The sequence below is a fragment of the Octopus bimaculoides genome, chromosome 8 (genome assembly GCF_001194135.2).
Source record: "Octopus bimaculoides isolate UCB-OBI-ISO-001 chromosome 8, ASM119413v2, whole genome shotgun sequence".
Classification (NCBI taxonomy): Eukaryota; Metazoa; Mollusca; class Cephalopoda; order Octopoda; family Octopodidae; genus Octopus; species Octopus bimaculoides.
Genome location: NC_068988.1, coordinates 84,394,857 through 84,421,115, shown reverse-complemented (window position 1 = coordinate 84,421,115; position 26,259 = coordinate 84,394,857). Strand labels below are relative to the sequence as shown.

The following is a 26,259-nucleotide window of genomic DNA, read 5'->3' as shown; positions in this document are numbered from 1 at the left end:
CACACACACACACACACACACACACACACACACACACGCATTCTGCACTGATTTTACCTACCAAATTTCACTCGCAGGCAACATTCCTTCTAATTGTTCCCAATCAATGAGAAGAACTTTTTTAATGCTTCAAGCAAAATTCTCTGAAATCCTAAGTCACTATGTGGCATTCAAAATCTTTGTGCACCTAATCAAGCACATGTCTCCACAGAAAATTTATTTTATGTTAAATATTTTATTAATAATTATAACGAACTGCAAACATAAGTCTGCACTATTCCAACACACAATGGACAGCTGAGAAGTTCATAAGCTGATCAAGATATTCTCATGGAATGTGAGCAAATGAAGTTTATTTTTCAATAGAGTCCCCCTTGTCATTCACACACTTCTTCCATTAGTATTACAGTGCTTGGATCCTATTGATGAAAAAGCTTTGGTTCTGTTGGTCAAAAAAGTCATCAACAACAGAAATGATATCATCATCACTGTGATACTAGTTCCCAGCCAAGGGTTTTTCATGCTGGGTGATCAATCAGTTCAAAGCCCAGTCACATACAGCAGCTATTGAAACCAAGGACTTGTGTGCTGTAGCATTGTTCTCATGAAACAATATCCTTTTCATCAGCTTTCCTAGGCATTTGATCTTGATAACCTTTTATAACTACTGCAGCAAATTGGCATAGTACTCTCCATTGATGGTGTAACTCACCAAATAGAAACGTTCATCATGCCAAGTTCATTGTGCAGAATATTCTCAACTCTCTCATGGGATATGCAAATAGCATTGGCAATTTGATTTATAATCACTCACCCATCATCCATCCCCATGTGGTGAACTCTATCAACATTTTCCTAAGTGGTAGCAGTTGCAGGATGGCCAGACCTTGGATCATATTCAAGATGCTCTGTTCCCCACCCCACTAAATTCAGCTGTCCGCTTTTGCACTGTGGATAAAGCTGGAGCATCATTTTCTAATGTAGCAACTATGTTGGCATGAATGCTGTTGGGGGCTAGACCCTTTAGAAATTTTCTAGAAGTACTTGATAACACCAGCATGTGAAATTTTGTCAGTTTTCAAGAGAAGTCGTGGCTAAGTTACTTTTGAAATCTTCTTTGAATATTCAGATGCCGGTTTACCTGGAAAAAAATAATGCAGTTATTAATAAGTGTTGAAATTCAACAATACTTCACAGCTCTAGTATCACTCCTTCATAGTTAGCCTATGAACTTTTCAGCCCACCCTCATACATTTCCTTGATAACTAAATATTCTCTTTTATGATTAAGACTTTTTAAAGAAAATTAACACAAGCTGAATGATTAAAATAGCTTACCATTCTGGATAATACAGACTGAAACTAAGAGCTGGATTTAGGCTAGGATCACAACTAGTATTAAGACTAACAGAGGAATCCTAACATAAATAAGGAAACATTTCTACAACAACCACAAATACTAAAAGATATTCAACAAAAGTAATGTAAAAACGGTTTCAGCTACATCAAAAACATCACAGCTTTCATAGCTATATATAATAGCAGCAATCACATGTGTAAGAATCAACTCAACCCACAATACTTCAGCAGCAATGCTACATCTTGTCCTTTCAGTGGTAAGTATCTAAGAAAGGCACAAGAGTAAGTAGATGGCAATGAGAAGAACTTCATGAAACTCACTGAAAATAACATTCAAGAACAAGTATATGCATCACACCCACTCAGATCCAAAGATAAATGCACCTCTACCTCACTGTCACAGTATATCTGGAACATAAATGAGAAAGAAACCAACAGCACCAATATAGCTATGTTTGTTGTCAAAACTGCAGCACCTTACATTAATGTAAGATTCTTACTCACTGGTTGAAAGATATAACAACTTTTGAAGATGCCAACTATGAGATAGGAAACTATATCAAAGTGAGAAGACAAACAGAAATGTCTTTTAAGGTTGTTCCTATTGCAGATAAGATAATCATAAATGAACAAGGAAATTAAGCAGTGATTAACACTATTTTGACAGCATTTCTAACAGTACTCTTTATCAAGTTGTCATGCAGACTGATTTATTTACTATGACTCCCAACAACCACAGAATAAAACTGTACATGCTGCCTCAGTAACAGACTCTATTAATAGCTTGCTACGTTACATCAATCCAAGTGACCAATGGTGATTAAATACAAGTCTTGAAATTACTTGAAGCCTGATATTTGAATTTCAACTGTTGTGCAAAAATTGGAAACAGAAAACTTGGAATATCAAAAGAGTGAAGTCTTAAAGTACACACAGCTGTGTGTAAAAATACTCAAGTACTCAATGCTCACTTAAAAAGACTAATATATTATTTGGTGCCTACAGTTACTTCCATACCATAGTATCACACAAATATTTAAGAATCTGAACATATCTGAAGATCATTTAGTTCAAATCCCTTAATATAAACAAGGAAGTACAATATAAGATGTTGCACCTCAGAAAGGAGATGACAAAGGAGTGTAACCATTAGCAACAACCAGTGCTGGAAAAGACTTAATACTACATTTCATAGTATTCAACACTATTAAGAAATAAAACAAAAGTGAACAAAATAAATGTTTTAAATGGCTGTTGTGAGTCTACCACTTTGTAATGGGTTTCACTTCCAACACAAATGTCTCAGAGCAAGTCACTTGTCAAGCAAGTGAAATTTTAGGTGTGTGTGTGAAGGTACATGTGTGTGTTTATAATTGTCATGACATCTGAGCCATGATTTCAAGCAGATGTTCAGGTATTTGAACACAGTGACCTTGAGCAAATTTCCTCAGTGGTTGCAGAAGCTTATAAGTGTTTAGTAACAACAGTATTGTTGTTTAACAGTACACCTGCTACATCTGTATCATTGTCCAAACGTATTATTTTTATGTTATTCTTTCTTTTCTTCCATGTTGGCATGGGTTGGACAGGGCTGTTACAGCACAGAGTCTTGTCACTTGTCATTTTTTCATGCAATATCAATTTCTAACACATATTCTACTTCTACCGTATCCTCCCACATGGATCACTTGACACTTCATCTAAATGCTGTCTGTCTTATGCATTATATGATTGTACAAGCAAAGTCTTTTTAGATACTATTCCTCTCTTCATTCCTCTAATGCCCATTGTTCTTTCTCTGGCTTACTTATGCTTCATTATTCATGCACTCTGTCATTTCAAATCCATCAAAGAGTATGCATCTCATTTCTTTCAAAGAACACATGTGTATATCTATGGTAGTAGACAGTTTCTGTTGCCTGGGTGACCTTATTAGCGGTAGAGGATGATACTATGAAAGAACAATTGCTAGAATAAGAATAGGTTGAAGAAAGTTCAGTGAGTTTTAATTCTGTTTGTAACAAAAGCATCTCTCTCAAAGTAAAAAGAAGATTTTATGGTGCTTGTGCACAAAAAGCAATGATAAATGGTAATAAAACATGGGCCCTGAATGTTGAGGACATGTGAAGGCTAGAAAGAAATGAAGTTAGCCTGTTCTGCTAGATATGCAATGTCATTGTGCATATATGACAAAGTACAAACATGTTGAGAAAAAAATTTTGGCATAAAAGGCATCAGATATGTACAAGAAAGATGATTACAAAAAGAAGTAACAATCACTAAATGCTGATGGAACCTGTAGAAGATAGAGAGGTTCGGGAAGACATAGGACAAAGTGAAGAATGACCTCCAGTGCACAAGCACCATACAATCTTCTTTTTACTTTGAGAGAGATGCTTTTGTTACAAACAGAATTAAAACTCACTGAACTTTCTTCAGCCTATTCTTATTCTAGCAATTGTTCTTTCATAGTATCATCCTCTACCGCTAAGGATCCTCATAAAAGAAAGGATCAAGATGATTGGCGATTTGTTATGTTCAAGAAACCTGACCATCTAAGCAAAAACGAGAGCCTGACAGTGTATTGTTTACGATTATACCCCAGCAGGAAATCTGTCCCTGATGAATCTCTTTCTGACAACTCATCTGCCTAACAGCTGCCTCCACTCGTGTTCACCACTCACTGCATCACCTTTTCATGAACTTATCTACCTACTCTCCCTGTCCACTCCTCTGTACTACTTCTCTAATATTTATCATCCTGTAATTTGATGGTATGGCCTGACACATCTTCACCACCATCTTCTCTTTTTCCCGACTGAGGTAGCCATGTATCTCCTCTACAGCAAGACATGTTTCTGTCCTTCTTTCATACCTTAACCACTCATCACCTGACATAAAAGCATCTCCCTTAATACTACACCCCATTTAATTGAGGGGGTCTTGTCTTTGTAAGTTACTTGGTGACCACACTGGGGTTGGTGCTGTGTTAAAAGTACCCCATTCACTCTGTAAAGTGGTAGGTATCAAGATGGACTTCCAGCCAGAGAAACCATCCCTCACACGCCAGCAATGAAAACAGAAGTTAAATGATGATGATGATGATGATGATGATGATGATGATGATGATGATGATGATGATGATGATGATGATGACAGCATGTGTATTCTGGTTTTTACAATAAGCACACACTCTATCACTGCTGTAACAGGTGACTAAAATGGTTGGCATGAGAAAGGGCATCTGGCTGTACAACACAACCTAAAAAAGTCCTAGCCAAGATGAAAAAACTATCAGGGAAGAGTGGATAAGTAAATGATGATTATGTTGACAGTGATGGTAAGTGGTAGTAATGATGAATTAACTGAAAAGGGTTCAGGTTATTTGCTTGATTAACCCTTTCATTACCAACCCCACTGAAACTGGCTCTGGCTCTGTAGTATAAATGTCTTGTTTTCATAAGTTTTGAATTAAAATCTTCCACCAAACCTTAGTCACAATTTATGTTCCTAAGACTAGCTGAAAGAAATACAGAGCATCTCAAAATAAATACAGTAACGAAAGGGTTAAACAAAAAATGTACATGGGTAAGAAGTTTGTTTGGAAACCATGTAATTTTGTGATTTTCCCATTGCAAGTGTCTTTTCTTATTGCTTCATATTGACCCATACCTTATGTACAGAATTCAGTTAGTGGAATTTGTGAGGAACCTTTCATATAAGTGTGTATGCTTGTGTGTGTCTCTGTATGTGTATAATCATCATCATTTTAATATGCACTTTTTCCATGCTAGCAGAAGTCAGATGAAATTTTTGAGGCAGATGTATATATGTATATTTGTAATTTAATATTTTTGTGACAACCAGTCCTTAACACTACAATGCTTATACAAAGCTTTATACTTTAAACATATTCTTATTATTATTATCAAAGAATGTATATATGTATTTTAACACTTAAGCTGCTTCTTAACATTTTCTATTATTATCAGAGAATGTATATATGTATTTTAATACTTTTGTGACAACAAGTCCTTAACACTACAAAGCTTATACAAAGCTTTATATTTTAAACATATTCTTCCTATTATTAGCAAAGAATGTATATATGTATTTTAACACTTAAACTGTTTTTTAAACATTTTCTATTATTATCAAAGAATATATATATGTATTTTAATACTTAAACTGTTTTTAACATTTTCTTATTATTATCAGAGAATGTATATATGTATTTCAATACTTTTGTGACAACCTGTACTTAACACTACAAAGCTTATATAAAGCTTTATATTTTACTTTTGACAATCTTTTTCTAAAAAAGTGAAACCGGTAAAGTGAATAAACATCTTTAAAATTGCATTTTCAAACCTTCTTTCATATATATATATATATATATATACATATATACACACATACACATACATATGTAAAAACATTCTGTAATTCTTTGTTTCTCCCTTTCTCCCCTTTTCTTTCTCTAGTCTCCTTCACCATTTTGGTATGTCCCCTTCACCATTTTCTATGTCTCTCTTTCTCTCTCCATCTTCTTCCTTTATTTTCTCTCATTGCTCACACGTGATCATGGGCCATCTTTCTTTTCCTCACATGATCATCTCTCTTTTCCTTCAGTCTGTCGCACAGACCAGACACATTTTTATCAGTCACTTCTATATTTTCTCTTGTCAAAGAATATTCCTCCAGCACTCACTACCTTACCTTGTCTGGCCTAATGGCCCTCCATGTTTGTTTTCCTTTGGTTTGTTGTATGTCTCCACTGTCCTGTTTTTGTTACCAACCTTGACCCACTGCAAATCCCAAATTTATTTTGGTTCACGGGAGCAACTGTTTTTTGAATCCTCATATTGTTGTTAATTGCTCGAAATATGTAGTAGAAATATATATATATATATATATACATATGCATGGAAAGCGGACGTTAAACGATGATGATGATGTTGATATATATATATATATATACACATATATATATACATATACATACATATATATACATATATATATATATATATATATATATATATATATACACACACATATATATATACATGCACACACATACACATATATATACATACACATATACATATATGTATATACATACATATATATATATATATATATATACATATATATATATATATATATATACATATATATATATATATACATCCATATATATATACATATAGATATTTACATATATATATACACATATACATACATACATATGTATATATATATACACACATATACATACACATGTATGTACATATATATATAAATGCAGGTATGGCTTTGCGTTGAGAAGCTTGCTTCCCAACTACATGGCTCCGGATTCAGTCCCACTCTGTTGCAGTTAGGGCAAAGCCTTGTGAGTGGATTTGGTAGATGGAAACTGAAGGGAGACCGTTGTGTATATATATGTATATACCACTGCCGCCTTCTATAAGCATGCCAACTCTCATTCTTACACTTACTTTCCTCCTCCCACTCACCGACCCCTTACTCCCAGTTCTATCTTCACAATCTATGCAGCCAAAACCACAAACTGGACCCTGTCAACACATGGTCTTCTCTTTGTTAGATATGAATATTCCTCACTCCAGTCAAAGCTGCTCTTAGCTATGCCCAACAAATCAACCACACTTCTGCTACTTCTCCTTGCACCCACCCTTCTTCCAATTTCCTCTTACCACTCTGCCATAAGATCTTGAGTATTTCCATCTCCTCCTGCTACTCTCCACCTTTCCCATAATCCACTTTTCTTCAAACATGTTCACAACCTATGTAACTAACTGGCCCAGAGTTCCTTCCTCTCTCCCTATACACTACCCAGATCCCTGCCTTGTGCTTAATCCTATTATGACACCTGTCCATTTCTCATGAACACCATAATGTGGTTGGCATCCAGTTGTAGAAACCAAGCCAAATCAGACTGGAACCTGGTGCAGTTCTCTGGCTTGCCAGCTCTCATCAAACTGTCCAACCCATGCCAGCATGGAAAATGGACGTTAAACGATGAACTCCACTACCACACCTTCCATATTTCTGTTGTATACACTTGTCCCTCTACCATACTTTAGTCTTTCAACACTTAGCATAAAGCCACCTTCCCCTTTCAGATACTCCCCACCATCTAGTAGCAAGAGCTTTTTTACCTGTTCTTTTTCTGTATTGCAAGTTACTTGACAGCTTCACTAGTGCTGGTAGCATGAAAAAAAGCACCCAGTACACACCATAAATTGGCTGGTATTAGGAAGGGCATCTGGCTATAGAAACCATTCCACAGCTGACACTGAAGCTCAATGCAGCTTGTTGAATTCAATCAAACTGTTCAGTTCGTATCAGTATAGAAAAACAGATTTGAAATGATGATGATGTACCTCCACCAGTGTCAGTTCCTCAAATGCTCCTTCTGCAACTCCTTACATATTGGACAAATTAGCTGCCATATGGATGACCTATTTACAAAGTATCTTTGAGGCAACTAAACATTTGCCTCTTGATCATTTCCTGAATTACTCAACACAGCACTTCAGTCTATGTTTAGCTTGGTTTTTACACACCAAGCTCATGAAATCCAGGTTTTGCTAAGAGTAGCAGTTTATATTCTCTCAAAGCATTCAGTTCTTTTGATCTTAGTTCACAATCTTCCCCACCATATGAATAGAAAACACAACACACAAAGTACATCAACATGTACATACATACATGTTCATGTACACACACTGAAGCAACATTTTACATTATACTTAAATGAAAACTTGTACAACACACATATTCAAAACAACAGAAACTCCATCACACAGACATAACTCACACATACACATATGGCCAAATTTTGTTGATGCTTAGCATGAAAATACCACATCCAAAAATAAGACAGTGAACACAGGAATGCACAAACATCATGCATACAGAAAGCTACTCTTCCACGCTAACATATATAACTCACTACTGTTTCATTTTCTCATGTCTTTGAACACCAGACTTGACTAGTCCACTCAGTGACTGTTGTTGGCACTCCGTCACTTACGACCAACGGAACAGCCTGCTCGTGAAATTCATGTGCAAGTGGCTGAGCACTCCACAAACACGTGTACCCTTAACGTAGTTCTCAGGAATATTCAGCGTGACAAGGCTGGTCCTTTGAATTACAGGCACAACAGAAATAGGAAGTAAGAGTGAGAGAAAGTTGTGGTGAAAGAGTACAGTAGGGTTCACCACCATCCCCTGCCTGAGCCTCGTGGAGCTTTAGGTGTTTTCGCTCAATAAACACTCACAACACCTGGTCTGGGAATCGAAACCACGATCCTATGACAGTGAGTCCGCTGCCCTAACCACTGGGCCATTGCGCCTCCACACTCAGTGGCTACCACATAAAGTAGCCAACACATGGGCTATTTCACCTTAACTCCCCTTCCTATATTTTATCTTGTCTTTGTTTTCTACTCTCCATCTATATTCCAAAGGACAATTCTTGAAATATGATTAATTTTTCCACTCTCTGAACATCAACCTAATAATTTTGATCCGGTTTCATTTTTTTGATGCTTTTCTCTTCCCACCACAAACACGTGTGAAAATATAAAAACTTTGACCATCATCAGCAGCAATGATTATCAGAAATATTGATCTATGGGTATTTTTGTTGAGGATGCCATGATACATTTAGACAAAGAAGTGCATATACTAGAGTGGAAATATACAGTTGGAAAATCAAGATTCAACTATGTTTTTTAGGGATTTCATTTAAAAAAGAAATATTTCTTACATAATAACTTAATGTCAACCAAAATGAGGTTTTAACTGTGGCTGTAAGAGGACAATTTATCCCTCAAAATGCACAACTTTAACTAACAACTGTATTTTGTAATTCTGTATCAACTAGAAATGATTTTATTTGAGCTAAATTTATATAAACAGTTGGTGCTTGCTTTATTAATGGAATCATCATCATCAGCGTTTAACATCTGCTTTCCATGCTAGCATGGGTTGGATGATTTGACTGAGGACTGGTGAACTGAATGGCTACACCAGGCTCCAATCTGATTTGGCAGAGTTTCTACAGCTGGATGCCCTTCCTAACGTTAACCACTCCGAGAGTGTAGTGGGTGCTTCGTTCATTTTTAATGTCCATTTTTGTGTGATTGCATAGGTTAGGTTAGACTTATTTGATGCAGGATTTTTACAACTAGGTAATTATTCTGCTGTTGAACCTTACCGGTTTCTCAAAAATGCGATTTCTTTATTTCTCACCTTTGAAACTCGTACAATCAATAAGGAATGTCATTATCATCAGCATTGATTTCAAAGAGTGACAAGTGTGGAAAAGAAGCAGTTTCACACACACACACACATCATTGTTTCAAATCCACTTTTCAATGCTTGTATGAGTTAGGTGTGAAGCCGGGTTTTCTATGGTCAGACATATTTTCACAATATTTTGGAAATGAGTGACAGAGCTTGTATAACAGACACCCATTTACAACTGTCACACATCAAAACAAGGAGATACAAACACACACATATCATTTAATGTACATTTTCTATGCTGGCATGTGTTTGACAGTTAATCAGGAGCTAGCGAGCCAAAAGATTTTACCAAGCTCCAATGTCTGCTTTGACATGGTTTCTACAGTTGGTTGCCCTTCCTAATGCACACATGGGCTTCCCTGCAGTTTCTGATTACCAAATTCCTTTGCATGGCATTTGAAATATTAGGGCAAATGGAAGACACTTGCTCAAGATGCCATATGAGACCAAGTCACATAATTGCAAAGCAAAGCTCTTTATCTGAATCTATTATACTAAAATATTGTTTTTAAATTATATTCCATGTAATATATCACCCATGACTATATGGCATATTTTGAAGGATGGTGGTTTTAATTCCTTAGCGTTTGGATTACTCTGTCAAATGTAATGCTTATTTAGTCATATTGTTTTGAATTAATCATACATTTTCTCACAACTTCAAGATTCCAATGATGTGACTGTATATTTTAGAATGAGATTCTGGAGTAGGTGTGATAGGCCAGATCTGACCGGTTTGAACATAAAACAGGTAAAATATATAGGTCAGATGTAGCCAGTTTAAATGCTAAAGAAATGCAAAAGAACAAAAGCAAAACATAAACAAGTCAGTATTAAACCATTTCAATTAACAATGTTAAGACAAATATAAAAAAATTAACTTTTATTCATTTAGAATTGTTATATATATTTATATAGAAAAAAAAAAAAAAAGAATATTAATAGTAATAATATTAATATCAAATTGAAGAATTTGAAATAATTTATCTCTCTCTCTCTATATATATATATATAGATGTATATATATACACACACACATATATATATGTATGTATATATGTTAGTCACACAGCTTCTTAATTCTTAAAAATGTTTCTTTTTTTTTTTGTTTTTGCTGTTGGTTTTTTCTCTCTCCTATTTCTGAAACTGTGGAGTTGGGGTGGACATGTTTGGGAGGTACAAGAAATATATTTTAAAAAATTTTGTTAATTTAATTTTTGGGGAGAGGAAGAGGGTAGGTTGTTGTTTTTATCTAAACTGTTCAATTTCAAAAGAAAGTGGGGAAAGATAACAGATCTACTATTCAGTAAAAACCAGAAAATGGGAAAAGAAAAAAAAAAATGAAAGGTTAACAAATTTAGGGGAATTTTTCTCCCTTCAGTTTTATTGTCATAAATATGTGTATGTGTGTGAAAATAGACAGAGAGTATACACCAAGCTGTTATCATCATCATCATCATCATCATCATCATTGCTGTTAGACTAATTAATATATACAGGTCAGGATTCGGCTTGGTGGATTAGTCGACTTTGTTTCTTGAAAGTTCAAAGTTCATGTTTAGCCCTATGTCATCTGCCTAATTTTCCACCTATACACTGACCTGCTCAAAGTCCTCCATATGGAACCAGGGACTAAACTGAGATGTGTGTATATAATCTATAGCAAAAGTATATAATAATAATAATAATAATAATAATAATGGCTGCAAATTTTGGCACAAGGCCAGCAATTTTAGGAGTTGGGGTAAGTCAAATACAGCGACTCCAGTAATCAGCTGGTACTTATTTTATCAGTTCCAAAAGGTGAAGTTGACCCCGGCAGAATTTGTACTCAGAATGTAAAGAGAGACAAAATGCCGCTAAGCATTTCGCCTGGCATGCTGGTAGAATAGTTAGATTCTACCAGCTTGCTGCTTAATATTAACAATGGTGTCAAATTTTGCCACAAGGCCAGCAATTTTGGAGGAGAGTTTAAGTCGATTATATCGACCTCAGTGTTGAACTGGTATTTATTTTAATGACCCTGAGAGGATGAAAGGCAAAGCTGATCCCAGTAGAATTTGAACTCAGAACATAAGGAGCTAAAAGAAATGCCACCAAGCATTATTAGCTTACCACCTTAATAATTCTACACTATCTTTCTTGAGATTTCATACCACCCTTTCCATTTACACTGTATACATTATGCTATATATCAGTGAAATTATGATTACTAGGAGTAGCAATAATATTGTTATTGGCATATACCTTTCATAATTCTCCTCCAAGGGTACCACTAACAATATTTATGGTGAAAAAGCTTCAAATAGTGTGTGTGTGCATTTATGTATGTGTTTAAGAATTTTCTGTCCAGACCAATAAGACATTGCAAGTGAGAGGTGTCAACCTCCCCAACTAAATGGATCAATACAATAAATTATTTATACAGCATCTCTCTCAATCACACACACACACACACACACACGTGTGTGTATGTATATTGTACTGACTCTGTAACTGCGTCCTATTTTCATCTTATCAAAGATTTTTCTTATATTTTATTTTTCTATATTTTTATAAGATAAAAAAGATAAAACTGGAACACAAGGGTGTATATTCAATACATGTCTAAAAGAAACATTGTTCCCCATATATATATTTACACACACGTTTTACATACATGGATCATTCTGTCAAACTATATACACACACACGATTTGCTATATATATATATAAAAAAGTGTGTGAGGGACAGAGAGCTTGGCTAGCAGGATTCTTGTGATAACTGTCCAAATTTAGCACCACTTTAACTATGTATAGCTTCGTCTCATATAAATTTTAGTGGCCATTAGACATGCAACAAAAAAAAAAAACTACCAACATATTTTTAGCTTTAAAAGAACTAAAGAAATTTGGTGATTACTCTATACATATGTAGTTGTGTGAGTGGGAGAAATTTACACATCAGAACAACTTTGTTTTTTGGTGAGAGAAATGGGAGCACATAAACTATGCAATCTTATTCACCTTCTTTTGATATGAACCAGTTAAAGATCAACTTTTGGTCCCATGCTACCAGCTTAACCCTCATTCACTGCAGTGTTTGTGTTAAAATTTGAAAAAAAATTTGTAAGCTATTTTAAAGCACAAACACATGAGTGGGGTCGGGTCCAGTATGTTCCAGTAGCCAGTTTAATGAAATCAATAAATGACAAGTTAATGAGGGAATTTCATGATTGCCCAATTTGCTAAATATAGTACCTAATTCCCCTCAGATCACACACCTCTATCTTAAAAAGATAAAAAAAACATACAGAGAAACTATTTTGGGATACTCCCCAAAGACTATATTGTCATGGCTAGAAAGCCTTTAGTGATAAATGTGCAAGATTAACCTGGGTTAAATGATACCAACAAAATAATCAAAATTATATTCTTGATATAATATCGGTCTGAAATGCATTGATGTTAGTGAGGTTATTTTTCAGACAGTTAACCTTATATTTGGTGATGGAGTAAATTGACAAAAATATATCATTTTGTTTTAATGTTTGTTTCATCAAACGCTGCCTCCTTCCAGAATTCCTGAAAATTGAATTTTACAAATACTGTATCCTTGTTAGACAAAGCTTAAGAAAGAGATAGACTGGGAGGGGGGGATTACCACCACATTAACAAACCTCAAATACTAAGCATATATATGATTAAACATACATGAAGGAAAAAAATGGTTATTAGCCATATATAACTGCACGGTGTTTGTTGAGTTACTTCTTCTAGCATTGCATAAACTATTTTGTCTGCCATGCCTTCAAAAGAGTTGAGCTACAGAAGTAAACATGCATGACTAAATACTGTAAAGCATTTAGTTTGGTGCTCTTTACCACAAATAAAATGCAGTATTTTCAACAAGGCAGGGCAAAATTTTGTAAAGATTTTTAAGGAAGTAGATAATTGGCTGAAAGACTGAGTCTTAGTATTGGATTGTGCTCTGAACCCCATTTTAAGACAGCCAAGACCACTAAATTTTATGTTAGAACCATAAGGTAATTACAATTCACTGCAATGTACAGGTTTATATATTTATCTTAGCCCCATGAACCTAGAAACAGTATATGTCAGCCAGTGAAACCCTGAGATTCCATGTAAGATTTACAATTAACCAACCTAACACTTCAATTTTATTGAAAGCTCTTAAATTTACATTAAACAGAATATGGTGCCCCCCCCTCCCATCGTTTTATTTGATTTTTCATACATAACTAAGTTGCAGGATATATAACTAATAAATAACAAGGTTGTACCAAAAACTTGACACATGATTGGGTTTGTTATCTGTGTTAAGTCAATGATTAACTCAGAGTTTCATGTGTGTGGATTCATTCAAGCTCTCTGTTGAAACTTACGGTGAATTGCTTTCAATCAATCATGAAATGTGAAATCATTTTTACACAGACACATACATTTTTTATATATATATATATATATATATATATATATATATATACACACATACATACATAAATACACATTATACCAAATGTTGAGAAAAGTTTTTTTCCTTTTTTGAATTCAGAGCAAAACCCTAGTGTCTTTTTATATCATAATTTTAACACCCATATTCTATTTATATTGACAGTTGTCCATAAGAAAATGTACACTCAATATAAACTATAAAGGAGGTATATTTTTACATTGTCAAACTACAACTGTTCAGAATGTTACTATCAATTTGCACTAAATATCACCACTGGAATATATTGACAACTCTTGCTCAACTATACAAAGATAAACATTATATATACATACATAGGTATGTAAGAAGAGTAAGTACTACAGAATAGATGTTAAGATAAGGCTACCAGCAAAGCAAGTCCAGAAGCATTAAATTTAAAGCTCATTCAGTTGTTTTATTAAACGAAGTTCTTCCTAAAGGCATTGTCACAACTTCTTTCAGTCCATTTCTTTGTAATTGCATGTTAGGTCAATACTGCTGTCTTCCTATCGATGGACACTCCTCATCACACCAAACCCCTCAAGACATTTAAACAATTATCTAACTAATAATAGCCTTGGTGTAGGAGGGTAAATAATTTATATCCTAAATATTTGAGTAACAGTTCATTTTCATGTTTACCATTATTACTGTTATTACAAAGCAGACAAAATAGCAACAATCCCATTTATGTCAGTGGGATTGTTCACACTTTTCCATCACAAATTGATACTCAAACCTAATAGGATTCTGAAAAATTTAAATTTCTTTATTATAATTATTATTAGTAATAGTATAATTGAAGCTGTAAAGAGCTGGCAGGGATTGTTAGGGAGTCGGAATAATGCCATATGATATTTGTTCTGGCTTGGTATGTTCTGAGTTCAAAGCCTGTCAAGACCAACTTCACCTTCATTCCTCAGGGTCAATAAAATATCAGTTTAGTGCTGGGGTTGTTGGTTTCAGCTAGATCCTTCCCCTCAAAACTGGTCTTGTGCCTAAATCAGAAAATTATTACTATTAGTAGGGTGCTGGATTGGCAGAACTGTTAGGAGGATGAGGAAAAATGCATTGTGATAATAGCTCTGGCTCATTACTTTCTGAGTTCAAATCTCATCAAAGTAGGACTGAAACACTTGACTGGTCCCTTCATCCAAATGTTCAGGCTTTGTGATTATAATTGAAAAAAAATTATAATTAAAACTGAAGGCAGAGAGCAAGCAGAATTGTTAACGAGCTGGACAAAATGCTTAGTGGCATTTTGCCTGTCTTCATCTGAGTTCAAATTCCATTGAAGCTGACTTTGCCTTTCATCTCTTCAGAGTCAAGGAAATCAAGTACCGGTTCAGCACTGGGATTGATATACACACCTTGCCCCCCTTCCAAAATTTCCAAAAGTGGTTTATCATGTATTAATAATTAACATTATTAACACTTGCTTTACATATGCACCTGTGTATGTGTGTGTGTCATTTATTTCCTACTATTACCAAGTTTGTATTTTGATTGTAATGTTGTTGTTTTGCCCCAAGGGAGAGGTAAAAATCCTCCAAACACCCCATAAAAGATAAGACTGAATGAGATATATAGTCAATTAACAATATAATTTTTATATGTATGTTAGCTAAATATATTGGTTCATCAATCACTAATTTCAACAGTAAAATACCTCTGTACTGGTTTATGGTTAAGTGGTGCAGCACAGCAAGTGTTGTTAAGTTGGCTGTTGCACACATTCATCATTATGCGCAGCAATCAGAATTTTGATCATTTTTAAAACACTTCCATACTTCTCTTCCTCACCCTTCACCTTCTTTTCCGGTTTGGAATTACAAGTAAAAAAAAAACAAAAAAAAAAAACAGAAAAAAAAAAAAAATTTCAGAAACAAAATATCCTGTTGTTCTGCTGCAGGAGTTGGTGGTGCTGGTTAAGTATAGTTCAATCAATAAGGAATATTTTACAAATCAAATCTAAATTATGATCTCAAATTGAGACATCCAGTTTACTATTATTTCATTAAAACTATTATAGCATATTATCATTTAAAATAATTTTTTTTAAAAGTTACTATTAAAATACAGAAGTAATAGTAATAATTGTTATCATTATTATTACTATAATCTATTCCATAACTGTTATAGAAATTATTGATTTATGATTTAGGTACAACAGCTCAAATTGAACAGAGAGGGAGTGGGGGAATTATAGTTTAAGCTTGCTAACTTATTTGAATTGTAATATAAATGTTCAGTAGAGAAGAGACAGACAAATTTGACACAAATTTAGAGCTTATTAATGCTAAAGTATTAAATATTCTTTCCATTCTTTGTCTCTTCCTTCAGCATTGTAATCATCATCATTCTTTTTTAATGTTATTTTAACTAATAACTATTTGATGTTTTAAAAGAATAAAAAAAAACAACACTCTAGCTCTTCCTCTCATTATTACATTTTCTTTTGAAACTTGCATGATGCTAACATTTAAAAGATAAAAGATTTGTAAAAAAACAAACGAACAAAAAGTCCTGTTGTTGTATGTCTCCCAACTCCTTTAAAATTGAATTTTGATCCCTTAATTCAAATTTCAGATCCATTTTACCACACCATAACATTTCAGTTTATGAAAACATTGCAGATTTAACAATCTGAAATTCCAAACTAGCAAAAACAAAAAAAAAAAAAATTTTTAATTAAAACAAAAAGACAAATCAGTAAGGAGTGGGGAGGGACTGAAAAGGAGGCAAAAATCCCAATCTCCGATTCCTAGCAGTCAGTAAAAGGTTCAGGTTTCATACTTGACAAGTATGTTGACTTCTGATTTCACACTTAAAAATATCAGACTTTTTATACAACTGCAATTTATGGCAATTCATATTACAAGAAATTAGAGGAGCTTGTGAGAAACAGTTGGAATAATGGTATCTTTCAAGTGACATCAATTACAAACGTGCATGTCCGTGTGTGCGTGTACATATATGTTGGATTGTTGGTATGGCTGTGGAATATTATTATAACACATCCTTTTGATATATATATGCGTGTGTGTGTGTTGTGTATGTGTGAGTATATAACAGAAACACACACACATTTCGACACATGAATTCTGCAATTTCTTTTTCTATAAAATTTTGCATTTGCTTGTCTTCAGTGAAAAGATGTCAACAGAAAATAAAATAATTAATCAAGGAAGGAAAAGCATCAAAATTCTAAATTTTTGAAAACAGAATTGTATAAATGCTACAATAAATAAACAAATAACAAATGCTTTTTTTTTCAAATAGGAAGAATCAAAAACCAAAACAAAGCTAGATGAAATACATACACACATACATACACACGTGAATTGGGTCATCCCTTAAATAATGCGTTTTTTTTCAATTGCATGAACTAAAAGTCAGAGGGGGATGAGATAAACTATCAGCATCAACTTGCTATAGAAGCAGGTAATAATTTTACCTTGTCCCTATTCTTAGTGCAAATTTTGAAGTGTGCACTTTGATTTTAAGTTATTTTTTCAAAGCTATAATGGATGTGACAAAGGAGTATATTCGGCATATTTTGCTTTATGAGTTCAATTAAGGCAACAACGCAACAGAAAAGGCAAGGAATATTAATGCAGTATATAGGGATCGGACAATAAGTGTAAGCCAGTGTCAATGGTGGTTCCAGAAATTCCAAGCCGAAACTATAGCCTGGAAGGCAAGCCTCGTCCTGGAAGATCTGTAGAGCTCGATGAGGACATCTTGCAAACCCAGGTGGAAATCCCATTGTAACTGTTGAGGAGCTAGCAGAGAAGCTTGGATTTGATCATTCAACCATTCATCAATGCCTGTGTGCCATTGGAAAAGCCAGCAAATTATGTCAATGGGTTCTTCACAAACTTTCCAAGTCTAATTGCACACAGATAGTGAATATGTGCCCTTCTTTGCTGTCATGTCTTACAAATGAACCTTTTGGGGACTAAATAGTGATGAGAAATGGGTTCTCTATAAAAATGTCAAGTACCGAAGACAGTGGGTAAGGAAAGGAGAAATACTGGCATTCCAGGCTAAAGGAGTTCTTCACCCACATAAGATGTTATCTGTTTGGTGGAATATGAAAGGTTTAGTCTACTTTGAACTTTTAAACCCAAATCAAACGATAACAAAGGAGATCTACTGTGAGCAACTTGAGCAGCTTAAGTTAGCGTTAGAAGAAAAACGACCATCTTTGGTTTTAAGACGAAAGATGTTCTTCCATCAGGATAATGCTCGGCCACATACAACGAGGATGACATTGTAAAGGCTGAAGCAGTTTGAATGGGAAACGATGCCCCGCCCATCTGATTATCATTTATTCCGTAGTCTTCAAAATCATTTGGAAGAAAAACAATTGAATTCTGTAGATGAGGTCAGAACAGTACTGGATGAGTATTTTTTGTCATGGACAAGCGGATTTTGGAAGAGGAGACTTGCAAGTCTACCAGAGAGATGGAAGAGCATTGTAGAAAATGAAGGAGAGTATGTTTTAGATTAAAAAAGAACTTTATCTTAATTTTGAAAAATAAAAGAAGTACAAAAAACCCCACATTATTTGTGGGATGACCCACTATATACATACATACACAAACACACATTTATTTCACATATCATCTCTAGATTGCATGGCTCAAGAGGGGGGGAAAGGCATGGAGAGAAATCATATACAAGTTTAATATGTTCAATAATCTAAATTTATCCCCCCCCCCTTTTTTTACTTGGCTCTTGACTTCAACTGTTAGAAGCCATGGAATAACATTTTCAAATATCCACCAACAACAGTTTATGAGAAAACTAATGTTTATACATATGTGTGTGCATGTGTGAGTTTATATATGCACATGTGTGTGTGTGTGTGTGTTTGCTTTTATTTATATATATATTTATTCTTTCTTCCTACCTTTTTTTGAATTCAGCAAAAGTATGTTTATCTGTTTGCTGCAAGTTTTGCAGCATGGTGGTTAACTAAGGATTTATAAAATAATCCCATAACCATGACATGCTAAGATCAATTTGCTCTTGGGAGATTTCTCATTTTTTTTATGTTACTGCATTTTTATTGTTTTACTGTATCATATACAAAGTTTTAGCTACCTATTTACACAAACATGCTATTCATTAGCTAAAGCCCCAGCTAATAATTTATCAACACAACCAGAAAAGAAATGCTGAATAAACAAAATGATTGCATCAGTTCTTCCAACACATTCCACTAATTTTTCCAGAGACATCCCTTCAATCACATCCACTATTACTGTACTTCAAGTACTAGAGTCAATTTAACCAAATGTTCCCTTGAATTTGTGGCCTGGTGCCAATGTTATAAAACAATACCATCAAGTCCCTTTTTATCTATCGGTACATGACCCTATTTTGATGAGAAGATGGAGTGTTGTGGAATTCACACTTTCTCAAGAGTATAGCAGTGTAAATGAAGGGACTTTGCTTCAAGTCAGGATTGAAACCCACCTTGTGTTCTCTGCTTGCCCAGAGCCTGAACTATGCCACTTGCTTCTTCTATGACACCTTGCTACAGCATTGATATTTATTACTGAAGTACCAGTTAAATACTGGAGTTAATTTAATCAACAGTTCATTCCTCCAAAATGAGTGGCCCAATGTCTATGTCAGAAAACATTATTATTATAGTAGTAGTTGTAAAAAATTCAGATATGTATAAATAAAATATCATATATACAAAATAGATAACCAAAATTCTTGTAACATGGAAGTAACACAGAGGAACACAGAGGTAATAAGAACCCCTGCCAAAAAAGAAAAAAGGAAAACTAAGATTAACAACAAAACTAAAAGAACTTTCTAGAATACTAACAATAACTATTGTATATATAAAATCTGAATAGCTGATATTTAATTTAAAAATAATAACAATAGTCATTATCATCCCAATGTTGACAACATCAAATATTTATGCTGAAAATAGATACTGAATAATATTTTAAAACTTATTTCTATTTTAACAAGATTAGAAATATATTTTAAATACATTTCTACTAAGTAATGCATTATAAATATATGTGTAGGTAGGTGTGTATAAATGTGTATGTATTATATACATGTGTGTGTGTGTGTACATGAATATATATTACATGTACGTTCATATGTGTATGTATGTGTGTGTATCTAAAATTCAGATTTAGAATAGACATAAACTAACAATTAAACAGCCTATTTCTATTTTTATAAAACTAGAACCCTTTAGCATTGAAACAGGTTCAAACTAGCCAAGCTACATTCAAAAGACAATACAGTTTCTTTCCAACCAGTCATTTCTGGTTTCATTAACATGTAATTGGCATTTTGGTAGCAGGCTAATTCTTGCCAAAAAAATCACAGAGGATGCCAAAACTTTTCATAGTGTCCATATTTTATCAGCTTTTAAGGGATTACACCAACATACCTCTATATTTGCTAGTATTATGAATGCTATTTAGGGGAAAACATTTACATTTCAATAATTTTCAACTTTGAAATAAAAAAAAAAAAATATCTTCATTATTTAAAAAATTTTGTCAAAAACAAGATGTTTTCTCTCCCTCCCCACCACAATCTGTTGTTCTTAAAGACTTGGACAGACTGACAGTCTAAAGAACTATATGTAGAAGTGATAAGAAAGAATTATTCTATATGTTATACAGAATTAATTTTTGTATCCTTATTTTATATATTTATATATATATAACAGAATACAAAACTTAATGTAAGTTGAGATAAAATTTGATTGTAATTTGTTCTGATATATTGATAAAAAAAATCTTTCTCTACAAATTATATATATATATATTTATATATATATATATATAAAAATGTGTGTATAAGTGTGTGTAACTTTCTTTGAAGAATTTTTAACAATGATCCAAGAATTTCAACAATAGTTAAACATTATTTAAAATTTAAAAAAAAACACCAACCGTTTTGATTACACATAAAAATAATAAGTTGTCTCTAGCAGCAGAAGAGAGGGGAAGGGGACGACATTGTTGGTTTTTTTTGCTTATTTTTTTCCTCTTTTTAAAGTGAAAACTCCTGAGCAAAGAATGATGTCTGCAAGAGCAGTGCGAAATAAGAATTTCTCAATTAGGCAGTTGGAGTTTAATTATCCCTTTAGCATTCAGATCAGTCAATTCCAGCTACCTGGTTTAACCAGCTACACCCACACACACATGTATATATGATTATATATGCATGCTTGTACATTATATATTTTCCATTAATACATAGGAGAAGCAACAAAGTGACTCAATGGCCAAGTGTTTCATGCACTGGCACTCTCAACTCTTAGTCACTCTGTTGCTAAGTATTAATAAAAATATACATATACTCATATTTGAGTTCTATTTTTCCTGTTTGCATCACCATACACACATACATACATACAAACATACATACACAGCAATGAAATATCTTGCTAAGATAAGCTAAGATTATACTGCTCAGTTCATATGCATTATTGATACATTATCTTTGGTAATTAGAAAACCTTTCACCAAATCTAACAGGAAGTCATATTGTTTTTCTTTTGTCATTTCATAACTTTGTCTTTTCTATTTCAACAACACAATCACCAATTATTATTATTATTATGAATGCTAAAGAGTAAACCATTTAAATTTCTTTCTCTTAAACATTTATTGAACGAAGCTCCTGATTTTAGCCTGTCTTCCAGATTAAGCTTTCAGCAATCAAACAGGCTAAACTCGGCTGCTTTGATAGATGGTGCCATTTTGTTCTTACCAAACCAGTCGGAAGATTAACTTTGGTTGTAGGAAAACCTTGTCCCCATCACCATGCTGCCAGTTACCTTACCAAACCTACATAGACTGTCTCAGTTCTTTCATGTGTTTCATCAAGTTTTCTTTCTTTCTTTCTTTTCTTTCTTTCTATATTTGAATTGTTACAAATGCTTTGACATTATTTCTGAATGCTATAGGGTCGCGCGGCTCACAGTGACACAAATACAATGCCTGAAGCAGCATGTGACTGTGAACAAACTCAAGAATCACAAGCACCCCCTTCCCCCTCCCCAATTTTGGTACCTTTGCTCAGTTAATGTCTCTTAGCCATATAAGAGGGGGGGGATAAAAGATGAGCAAGGGGGAAAGAGGTGGAAAATAAAATGTTTAAAGAGGAGAAGAAAGAAGAGGAAGAAGAAGCAACAGTTTTTTGTTTTTGTTTTTTTTTTAAAGATGAAATTTATGTAAGAAACACAAAACGTGATCAGCAGAGAAGTCAGGTAGTTTTAATGCCGTCCATTTGCAGCACAAGTTTGTATTTTAAGCGAGTCACATCAACTGTGTCGAGCAAGTTTTTAGAGTCCATAGCTAGAGTGTGGGCAGCTTTAAGCATACGTTTCAAATATTCAGCTTCCATGGCAAGGTTGTACTGCTGAGCAACTTTCATGGCTTCAACTAGTGATGCCATATCACTACTTAGCACTTTCTGGGATGATGATACCTGAAAATAATAACAACAACAACAACAATAATAATAACGGTTTCAAATTTTGGCACAAGGCTAGTAATTTCGGGGAGTGGGTAAATCAATTGCATTGACTCAACTGGTACTTATTTTATTAACCTCAAAAGGATAAAAGGAAAAGTTGACCATGGCAGAATTTGAGCTCAGAAAGCGAAGACGGACAAAATGCTGCCAAGCATTTTGCCTGGCATGCTAATGATTCTGCCAGCTCACTGCCTTACCAACAATAATAATAATTTAAACAGATGGATAGCAGAAATAGGCATAAAAAACCTAGTTTAGTGTAGCTCCAGGAAAAACTTATTAGGGGCAGCTAGGATAGTTAAGAAGGCTCTTGGCATCTAATGTTGCTTGTTGTAGCCCTATGTTAGGAAATTTTCTTTTCTAACAGCTTAATCTGTTGTGCATATATGAAATAATATTGATTTTGAATTTTAGCACAAGGCCAGCAGTTTCAGGGCAGGGGTTAAGTCAATTACACTGACTCTAGTTTTCAACTGGTACTCAGAATTCAGAAGACACACGAAATGTCACTAAGCATTTTGCTCGGTGGGCTAAGAATTCTGCCAGTTTGCTGTCTTAATAATAATAATAATAATAATCCTTTCTACTGGAGGTACAAGGCCTCAAATTAGTGGGGAGGGGACTAGTTGATTACATTGACCCCTGTGTCAAATTCTGACACAAGGCCAACAATTATAGATGGAAGGGGCAACTGAATAACATTAAGCCCAGTACTTAGCTGGTACTTCACCAACACTTGAGGGGTGAAAGATTTGACCTCAGTGGGATTTGAACTTGGAATGTAATAAATTCCACAATACAATAAATACCAATAAATACCACAAAGCATTTTTTTCCCCAATGCTTTAGTGATTTTGCCAGCTTGCCACAAGAATGGTTTAACAATATTGAGGGTAGGATGTTAGTTAATACTATCAATCCTAGTACTCAAATGGTATTTTATTTTATTGGTTCCCTGGAAGAATCAAAGATAAAGTTGGCATTGGTGAGATATGAACTGAGAACATAGGAGCCAGAATAAATATCTCAAGGCATTTTGTCTGATGCAATTCTGATAGATTGCCATCTTAGTAGTTATTTCTAATTTGTGCATAAGGTCAGAAGAAGTTGGGGTTAGTCAATACCAATGAACCCCAGAATTTGACTACTACTTTTGCATAGGTTAGACAGTTTGACTGGAACTGGCAAGATGCACCAGGGTCCAGTCTGTTTTGGTTTGGTTTCGATGGCTGGATGCCCTTCCTAATGCAAACTGCGCCATACAATGTACTGAGTATCTTTTACATACCACCGGCACGGGTGCTTTCATGTGTCACTGGCAGGGGTGCCTTTCACATGTCACCAGCATGTGTACCTTTCACATGTCACTAGCCTTTAATGTGTCACCAGCCCCGGCCACCACCCTCATAACAACTATAATGGTTTTTAATTTTGGGACAAGATTAGCAAATTTGGAAGGTTCATTATTTGACTTGTCCATTATTTCATCAAACACTTAATAAAAAGTTGAACTCAGAAAGTAAAGAGCTGGAACAAATACCACAAGGTATTCTGTCTGATACTCTAATGATTCTGCTAATCCACTGGCCTACTACTACTAATGGCCCATATCCTGCACAAGACACTTTTCAATTCAATGGCAAAACAATCAGTACACACCTAGCACAACCTACACAAAACAAACATTTCATAATCACTATGTGACACTATATACAGGAAGTTGTGATAGGATGCATGTCCATACAAAGCAAATTTTTGGCATTTCACAGTAGCAAGGAGTGGTTCTTGCATACTAATAAATTAAGTGACTTGCAACCCGAAAAAGGTGTTTGGTTTGTCCTGTGTATACAATATACAAAGCAGCTTTCCAAAGTACTTATGTTTGAATGCTTACATTGTTCTGCATTGGCTGTAAATATCCAGCTTTCACATCTGTAGTGAAAGATTGCAGTTACAAGAAACTTGTACAGTCAAAGCATTGTGGAAAAAGGCTAATGGAATTGCATATCCATTGATGTTCGCTTTTCTCATGGTAGATGTAGCCAGGCTGAGTCTTGCTTTTATCTCTCTTACTGAACTGCTTCATTGGTTTAAAAGTGGAGCCAAGGTATTTAAAGTTATCCACTTTGTCATTCAGTATGATGTTGATTGCTGTGTTCTAGTTGCATCCGATAATCACAACCTTGATCTTTTCTCAACTGACCTCTGTTCCATTTTTTACTAATGCTCTTTCTAGTTGGAGACAGGAGGAGTTCCTAGAGTTCGGTTTTGCTGCATCGCAAAATATAGGTCGCAAAGAGGTTATCTTCTGATGGAAATAAAGCAGAGATGTCACATAGTGTCTCCTGTAAAATATTTTCTGGAGGGAAGTTGAAAAGCACAGAAGAGAAGAGACAGATCAGACATGAACCACATTAAAAATTTGTGGCATTATTTGGAATTTAAAACTCATTCAAGAGCCCCAATGCATATTCCAGATTTGAAGACGTCTCTAATATAATTGCATTTTGCCAGGTATTTCAGCCAGTTCTCAACCAATTTGGTGATCCACAGCCTTCATCATCATCATCATCATCATCGTTTAAAATCTGTTTTCCATCCTGGCATTGCTGGATGGATTGACCAGGGAATAGCAAGCCGGGAGGCCACACCAAGCTACAATCTGATCTTGCAATGTTTCTACAGCTAGATACCCTTCCTAACGCCAACCACTCTGTGAGTGTAGTGGGAGCATTTTATGTGCCAGCGACACAGGAACCAGTCAGGCAGTACTGGCATCAGTCACGTTCGGATGGTGCTTTTTACAAGCTACTGGAACAGAAACCAGTGGGGAAAGGGGGAGGAGCGATCGACCACGTTTGGATGGTGCCTTTTACGTACCACAGGCACATATATATGTATGCATATATATGTATGCATATATATATATATATATATATATATATATGCATATATATAAACATATATATATATGCATATATATAAACATATATATAGTGGGGGGAAATAAATATTTGTACATGTCAAAATTCTTTATTTATTTAATTTCTAATGAACATAAATGGGATATACCAATACTATAGTTGCATACACATGCATAAACTAAGAATATGCAAAGAAACTAATAAATTATAGTAATTAATGAATTTATATACAACTATAAATATTTAGGGATGAAAAAAGTATTTGTACAGAATAAATTTATGAGTTTCTATGCTACAAAATACTGTTAAAATAGTTTGTTTTTTTTACTAGAACTTTCTTGTTTGTTCCAATAATCTTATCAGTGGTCATTTTTAAGTGTTAAAACGCTAGCTTCTTCATTCAGCACTGAGACAACATAAAGTAGTGTCGTAATAATGGCGAAAAGTAAAGAACTCACAAATTCAGTGAAAAACTTAATCATTGAACAGTGGAAAGCAGGTAAAAGTTACAGGAAAATATCAGAAACCATTTGTATTCCATTTTCTACCATATCTTCATTTATTCAAAGATATAAAAAATCAGGAACTGTTGAAAACAGAATAAGATCCGGTGCACCACGAA

General features: G+C 34.3%; 1 protein-coding gene across 6 annotated transcripts in view; it reads right to left on the bottom strand.

Annotated features, from left to right (window-relative positions):
- Positions 1-10,566: 10,566 nt before the first annotated feature.
- Positions 10,567-26,259, bottom strand: part of LOC106874006 (focal adhesion kinase 1) — a 242,624-nt gene continuing 226,931 nt past the window's right edge. For all 6 annotated transcript variants that reach the window (XM_052970233.1, XM_052970234.1, XM_052970230.1 and 3 more), the window contains one exon: positions 10,567-22,665. In XM_052970233.1, coding sequence (XP_052826193.1) covers positions 22,441-22,665 — 225 coding nt within the window. In that variant the 3' untranslated portion in view covers positions 10,567-22,440. The remainder of the gene's footprint in view (positions 22,666-26,259) is intronic.